Source organism: Nerophis ophidion, linkage group LG01 (genome assembly GCF_033978795.1).
Source record: "Nerophis ophidion isolate RoL-2023_Sa linkage group LG01, RoL_Noph_v1.0, whole genome shotgun sequence".
In the NCBI taxonomy this organism is placed as follows: Eukaryota; Metazoa; Chordata; class Actinopteri; order Syngnathiformes; family Syngnathidae; genus Nerophis; species Nerophis ophidion.
In genome coordinates, this window is record NC_084611.1 from 43197308 (window position 1) to 43205317 (window position 8010).

The 8010-nt window shown below is 39.7% G+C and overlaps 1 protein-coding gene across 42 annotated transcripts in view; it reads right to left on the reverse strand.

Moving 5' to 3' along the window:
- The window catches only part of camk2b1 (calcium/calmodulin-dependent protein kinase (CaM kinase) II beta 1), a 190097-nt gene that overhangs the window by 88463 nt on the left and 93624 nt on the right, over positions 1-8010 (reverse strand). For all 42 annotated transcript variants that reach the window (XM_061904346.1, XM_061904166.1, XM_061904311.1 and 39 more), the window contains exon 12: positions 5640-5682. In XM_061904346.1, the coding sequence (XP_061760330.1) occupies positions 5640-5682 (43 nt within the window). The remainder of the gene's footprint in view (positions 1-5639; positions 5683-8010) is intronic.

Consider the following 8010-nt stretch of genomic DNA (forward strand, 5'->3'; position numbering starts at 1 on the left):
TAACCAATCAGATGGTTGTGTGGGAGGGACAATGCAAGGTGCTGTGTACAGACAGGGACAGAGGCAGAACGGTGCGGATCAGCTTGTTAAGACTTTAGCATAGGCGGCTACTTCATATGTTCGTGTGGAACTCGTTCGTTACTCCTCCGCACCGAACCGAAACCCCTGTATCGAAACGGTTCAATACAAATACACGTATTGTTACACCCCTAATATGTATATATATGTATATATATATATATATATATATATATATATATATATATATATATATATGGTATGTACAGGCTATATATGTGTGCATATATATATATTGTTCCTCTAGATGATGCAGTCGACTTTCAGCCCCCAGCCAAATTGTTTTGGTAGCCCTTAAGTCAAAAGGTTTGGACACCCCTGGTGTCCAAAGCATTGGACACCTTTTTACCTGCACGCTGCTTCCCGCTGTTCCCGACATCTACAATGCAAATAGCTACCGGCTGCCAACTTCTTATATGGAAGAGTATTACACGGTTACTCTGCCGAGTTCTAGACAGCACCAACACTCAACAACACCACATCATTTGCAGACTATATTTACTGGTTTGCAAACATATTTTTAACCCAAATAGGTGAAATTAGATCATCTCCCACAGCACTCCAGACTGTATCTCACGGCACAGTGGTTGAAAAACACTGATGTAGACCACAAGTACGTTAGTGTTTTAAATGGAGAAAAAAAATCCTAGCACTATATGACCCCTTTGAGGCAGTGTTGGATAACAATGGTGCTCACACTTAATATTCACACCAAGTACACAATGTATGTTCAGAACCAGGGCATTAACTGTTTGTAACACACTTATTTTTATCACCTACAGTATTTAGACCAGGGGGTCACCAACGCGGTCCCCGCGGGCACCAGGTCACCCGTAAGGACCAGATGAGTCGCCCGCTGACCTGTTCTAAAAATAGCTCAAGTAGCAGCACTTACCAGTGAGCTGCCTCTATTTTTTAAATTGTATTTATTTCCTAGCAAGCTGGTCTCGCTTTGCTCGAAATTTTTAATTCTAAGAGAGACAAAACTCAAATAGAATTTGAAAATCCAAGAAAATATTCAAAAGACTTGGTCTTCACTTGTTTAAATAAATTCATTTTTTTTTTTTACTTTGCTTCTTATAACTTTCAGAAAGACAATTTTAGAGAAAAAAACACAACCTTAAAAATGATTTTAGGATTTTTAAACACATATATATTTTTTCCTTTTAAATTCCTTCCTATTCTTTCCTGACAATTAAATCAATGTTCAAGTTTTTTATTTCTTATTGTAAACAATAATAAATACATTTTAATTTAATTTTTCATTTTAGCTTCGGTTTTTCCGACAAAGAATATTTGTGAAATATTTCTTCAAACTTATGATTAAAATTCCAAAAAATTATTCTGGCAAATCTACAAAATATGTAGAATCAAATTTAAAACTTGTTTCAAAGTCTTTTGAATTTATTTTTAAAAAATTGTTCTGGAAAATCTAGAAAAAATAATGATTTGTCTTTGTTAGAAATATAGCTTGGTCCAATTTGTTATATATTCTAACAAAGTGCAGATTGGATTTTAACTTATTTAAAACATGTCATCAAAAATATATATTTATTGTGAAAAATCATTAAGAAGATCAATGTTTCCACAAAGATAAATATCATTAATTATTAATAATAACAGAGTTTAAGGTAAAATGAGCAAATTGGCTATTTCTGGCAATTTATTTAAGTGTGTATCAAACTGGTAGCCCTTCGCATTAATCAGTACCCAAGAAGTAGCTCTTGGTGACCCCTGATCTAGACAGTAATAGCTGTGTGTTCACTCATTTTCAGTAGCTAGTAAATCTATGCTTCTATATAAGCTGTACAGTGGCTACACAAGTATATCCAAGATTAACAATACATAGAAAAAAAGGCTTGCCGAATTATGAGGTGTGACGTCACTTTTGTGAGCAACTATTGGAAAACGTCTTTACAAACTAGCACATAAAAAAAAAAAAAAGATTAGACAAGCGGTCTGTCAATCAAAGCCATTACGGGCCAATCAGCTCAACAAGTGGGCGGGTGCTTGAGCTGGGGGAAAATAATAAGGGCAGGTAGAGATGAGCTTTTGGATTGCATACACTTCCACTTTATGGTAAAATGGGTTATACTTGTATTGCACTTTTCTACCTTCAAGGTACTCAAAGCGCTTTGACACTAATTCCACATTCACCCATTCACACACACATTCAGACACTGATGGCGGGAGCTGCCATGCAAAGGCCCGAACCATCACCCATCAGGAGCAAGGGTGAAGTGTCTCACTCAAGGACACAACGGACGTGACGAGGTTGGTAGAAGGTGGGGATTTGACCAGGAACCCTCAGTTTGCTGGCACGGCTACTCTGCCAACTGCACCACGCCGTCCCACTTTCGACAGTAAACTAGTTGAGAGTGAATCAAACAGCGTCTCTGCTGGTTGTAGTGCGCTCCATTTTTCCAACTTCCCAACATAATTCCCTATAATCCACGACTAATATTTTAGGATGCCTACTCAGAGCGGGAGCCCTTAGGGCCAAAAAAAACCCAAAAAAGTATGCCTCGCATGTACATGTACAAATCGTGTTTCCACATGAGTTGGGAAATTATGTTGGATGTAAATATAAACGGAATACAATGATTTGCAAATCATTTTCAACCCATGTTCAACTGAATGCACTACAAAGACAAGATATTTGATGTTTAAACTCATAAACTTTATTTTTTTTGCAAATATTAAAGGCCTACTGAAACCCACTACTACCCACCACCCAGTCTGATAGTTTATATATCAATGATGAAATATTAACATTGCAACACATGCCAATACGGCCTTTTTAGTTTACTAAATTGCAATTTTAAATTTCCTGGGACTTTTTTCTTGAAAACGTCGCGTAATGATGACGTGTGCGCATGACGTCGCGGGCTGTTATGAATATGAGCGCTGCGTACACACACAGCTAAAAGTCGCCTGCTATAACGGCATAAATACACAGTATTTTTGACATCTGTGTTGCTGAATCTTTTGCAAATTGTTCAATTAATATTGGAGAAGTCAAAGTAGCAAGATGGAGTTGGGAAGCTTTAGCCATTAGCCACACAAACACACGGGATTCCTTGTTTAAAATTCACGGAGGTGAAACTTTAGTATGGATCACAGCGGACATGGATCCGACTACATGTCAACCAGCAGGTTTCGGTGAGAAAATTGTGGTTAAAAAGTCGCCTCGTACCGGATATCAGCTGAGCTTGTGCCGTCCATACAGCTGCCGTCAACTTCCCCGGCCGTGGACATACACTTCCGACTATCAGGTACTGTTAAACTCTCTAAAACACTAGCAACACAATAGAAAGATAAGGGATTTCCCAGAATTATCCTAGTAAATGTCTCTAAAAACATATGAATCCGTTCCAATGCAACGCGATTGCCATCGCGTTGTTTTTTTTTTGTTTTGTTTTTCTAGTCCGTCGCTATCAATATCCTCAAACACAAATCTTTCATCCTCGCTCAAATTAATGGGGAAATTGTCGTTTTCTCGGTCTGAATAGCTCTTTTTGTTTGAGGGTCCCATTAAAATCAATGTGAATATATGAGGAGCCCTCAACATGTGACGTCATCGTCTGTGACTTCCGGTAGAGGCAGGGCTTTTCTCCAGTTGCGAACTTTATCGCGGATGTCCTCTACTAAATCCTTTCAGCAAAAATATGGCAATATCACGAAATGATCAAGTATGACACATAGAATGGACCTGCTGACCCCGTTTGAATAAGAAAATCTCATTTTAGTAGGCCTTTAAATAACTTAGAATTTCATGGCTGCAAAACGTGCCGAAGTAGTTGGAAAAGGGCATGTTCACCACTGTGTTACATCACCTTTTCTTTTAACAACACTCAATAAATGTTTGGGAACTGAGGAAACTAATTGTTGAAGCTTTGAAAGTGGAATTCTTTCCCATTCTTGTTTTATGTAGAGCTTCAGTCATTCAACAGTCCGGGGTCTCTGCTGTCGTATTTTACGCTTCATAATGCGCCACACATTTTCGATGGGAGACAGGTCTGGAATGCAGGCGGGCCAGGAAAGTACCCGCACTCTTTTTTTACAAAGCCACTATGTTGTAACACGTGATGAATGTGGCTTGGCATTGTCTTGCTGAAATAAGCAGGGGCGTCCATGAAAAAGACGGCGCTTAGATGGCAGCATATGTTGTTCCAAAACCTGTATGTACCTTTTAGCATTAATGGTGACTTCACAGATGTGTAAGTTACCCATGCCTTGGGCACTAATGCGCCCCCATCCCATCACAGATGCTGGCTTTTGAACTTTGCGTCGATAACAGTCTGGATGTTTCGCTTCCCCTTTGGTCCGGATGACACGATGTTGAATATTTCCATAAACAATTTAAAATGTGGACTCGTCAGACCACAAAACACTTTCCCACTTTGCAATGGTCCATCTTAGATGATCTCGGGCACAGAGAAGCTGCCGGTGTTTCTGGATGTTGTTGATAAATGGCTTTCGCTTTGCATAGTAGAGCTTTAACTTGCACTTACAGATGTAGCGACGAACGACAAACTGTATTTAGTGACAGTGGTTTTCTGAAGTATTCCTGAGCCCATGTGGTGATATCGTTTAGAGATTGATGTCGCTTTTTGATACAGTGTCATCTGCGGGATCGAAGGTCACGGTCATTCAATGTTGGTTTCCGGCCATGCCGCTTACGTGGAGTGATTTCTCCAGATTCTCTGAACCTTTTGATGATATTATGGACCGTAGATGTTGAAATCCCTAATATTCTTGTAATTGCACTTTGAGAAATGTTGTTCTTAAACTGTTTGACTATTTGCTCTTGAGTTGTGGACAAAAAGGTGTACCTTGCCCTATCCTTCCTTGTGAAAGACTGAGCATTTTTTGTGAAGCTGTTTTTATACCCAATCATGGCACCCACCTGTTCCCAAATAGCCTGCACAACTGTGGGATGTTCCAAAAAGGTGTTTGATGAGCATTTCTCAATTTCATCAGTATTTATTGCCACCTTTCCCAACTTCTTTGTCACGGGTTGCAGGCATCAAATTCTAAAGTTAATGATTATTTGCAAAAAATAAAAAATGTTTATCAGTTTGAACATCAAATATGTTGTCTTTGTAGCATATTCAACTGAATATGGGTTGAAAAGGATTTGCAAATCATTGTATTCCGTTTATATTTACCTCTAACACAATTTCCCAACTCTAATGGAAACGAGGTTTGTAGTTCCCCATCTTTTCTTGACATGGAATTCTATATGCTGGCCTCTGAACACATAACACACACATCAGCTTTGGCTCACATGGAAACACATAAAACGGTTATTGTGTACGTGTTTGTGCAGAAAAAGTTTCTGAGGGGCATGTCACCATTTTGCCAGCATGTCCGATCATTAACATGACAGGAAGCAAGCAATGATTGACAACCCGGTGATGCTCCCCCAAAAACGGTGACATGATCCATGAATGATGCGAGTGTTTTCTTCGTATCACGAGCGCATGCAGGCCATGTGAGGGTGGGTATGTGAATTTGCTCTGTTGAAGGATGCAAGCATGACGACTTGAGAGACTTACCGGAGAAATTTCGAGAGACCAGCATGGTGGTCAGGATGGCTCCCTGTGGAGGGAAAGGAAAAGACCAAAGGTTAACGTTTATTTTGCGGTTTTAGAAAATGCAGCTACGGCGTAACAGGTGCCAAAATTTAAAGAGGCAGGCACACAGACGTTACTTTTCAGCTAGGGCTGGGCGATATATCGGTATACTGGATATATCGCAGGTTTGTGTCTGTACGATATAGAAAATGACTATATGGTGATATTGGAGTATACGTACTCACGGAGTTACTTTTAGCTGCTGGCATTACACTACAGGCTCTTACCACTCTTTCTTGTCTCTCCTTCTCACAGAGATTTAAAACAAGCGCACCTTTCTACATACATCACGCGTGCAACGTCACACGCTAACGCGGAGCAGACAGGTAGCGACATGGTAACATTAGCAGTGATGCTAACGGTGCGGTACAAGTGGTAATACGAGAGAGAGAGAAGGTACGAATCTGGTAACACAAGGAGGAATAATTATTTCCCATGAAAAAGAGCACGAAGTGCATCGTCTGGCAGTGGTTTGGCTTCAAGCGAGAAGATGTTGAACAATTATGCGGCAAAAGCGTTGCTACAAAAAGTAGCAGCACTGGCAATGTGTAGCATCATTTAAAAAGTCACCCGCTAGAGAATGAAGAGTGTTTGAAACTCCGCATGTCAACATCTCCGTTCAGTGCCACACCCACAAAATGCCAAAGCAACAATTTCCAGAACACTGTATGAAAACAATAGTCAACAACAGGAGATAACGTCCGCAGGAACCTACCACATACACTGTTTGATTTCCTATTATGCAGCTCATTTTTATTTGACAGTTTTTGAAATATCTTGTGTGACATCATGCACAAAAGTGCACTTTATTTGTTTTAAACTATTGTAATGGATGCGTGGGTTCCCTCCGGGTACTCCGGCTTCCTCCCACTTCCAAAGACATGCACCTGGGGATAGGTTGATTGGCAACACTAAATGGGCCCTAGTGTGTGAATGTGAGTGTGAATGTTGTCTGTCTATTTGTGTTGGCCCTGAGATGAGGTGGCGACGTGTCCAGGGTGTACCCCGCCTTCCGCCCGATTGTAGCTGAGATAGGCGCTAGCGCCCCCCGCGACCCCAAAAAAGGGAATACGCGGTAGAAAATGGATGGATGGATATTGTAGTGGTGTTCTGTACAAAAAAGTGCACTTTAATTGAGTGTTTTGATATGTCATCTTTGTGACATCATGCACAAAAGTGCACTAAGAGCTTTTTTTAAAAATGTCTCTGACAATCTTGCAATTTCTGTTTTGGAAATGACATGAATGTTTGTTCCACTGCTTAATAACTGTTTAATAAATGAACTTTTAGTTGTGATTTCTCTCTCTGCATGAAAGTTCAAAAGTAGCATATATGAATGCAGTGTGAAGAATGTTTTAATGTAGACACATAGAATCATCATACACCATATATATCGGTTTCGGTTCGGTTCGGAGGTGTACCGAACAAGTTTCCACAAGGACATATTAGGTAGCGCACCGCACGTTGTGTAAACAATGCACACCGAGGCACAACACACGGCATGCTAGCAGCGACCGGGCTACGATAGACTGACCATACCTCCTCTTTTAAACGGATATGTCCTCTTTTGCGGGGCTGTCCGGGTGGAGTTTCTTAAATGCTTCAAATGTCCGGCATTTTAAGTTAGGGTAGCGTGTATTTTCAATGTACGTTCGGGGCTAAGAAGGGGTTAAAAACAAAACAAATTTTGCACGCAGCAGCATTCGTGAGGGAGGGGCAGAGACAGAGAGAGCGAGAGAGTTATGATAAACGCGCATGCGTCGCCAGGCTCTGCTTTTTATCCATATATTTATCAGATTTTATTTTTTATTATCTATAGTAGGGGTATCAAAAGTTTCCCCCGGAGGCCATTTGCGGCCCACAGCTAATTTTTTAAAGGCCCACGGCACACTCTAAAAATACTATTGAAATAAACAAAAACATAACAAAAATGAAATAAAAAAGCTTAAAAGTTAAATGTAATTTAAAAAAAGTTGCAATGTTGTCTAATAAAACAAAGCTGTTTTTTTTCTTTCAAACTGTCATTGCTCAAAACATAATATTGAATCAAAATCAATGTTATTATGAATTATTGACCTATCCAAGGTTCCCATTACTTCACATCAAATATTCCACTAAGAAAAATATTTTTGGTGGAAGATTTTGCATATTTGTTAAATAAATAACCAAACAATTTATATTTTTTTGTTTTCTTACTGTACGGAAAATGAACCGAACCGTGACTTCTAAACCGAGGTATGTACCGAACCGAAATTTTTGCATATCGTTACACCCCTAATAAATACAGTAGTTG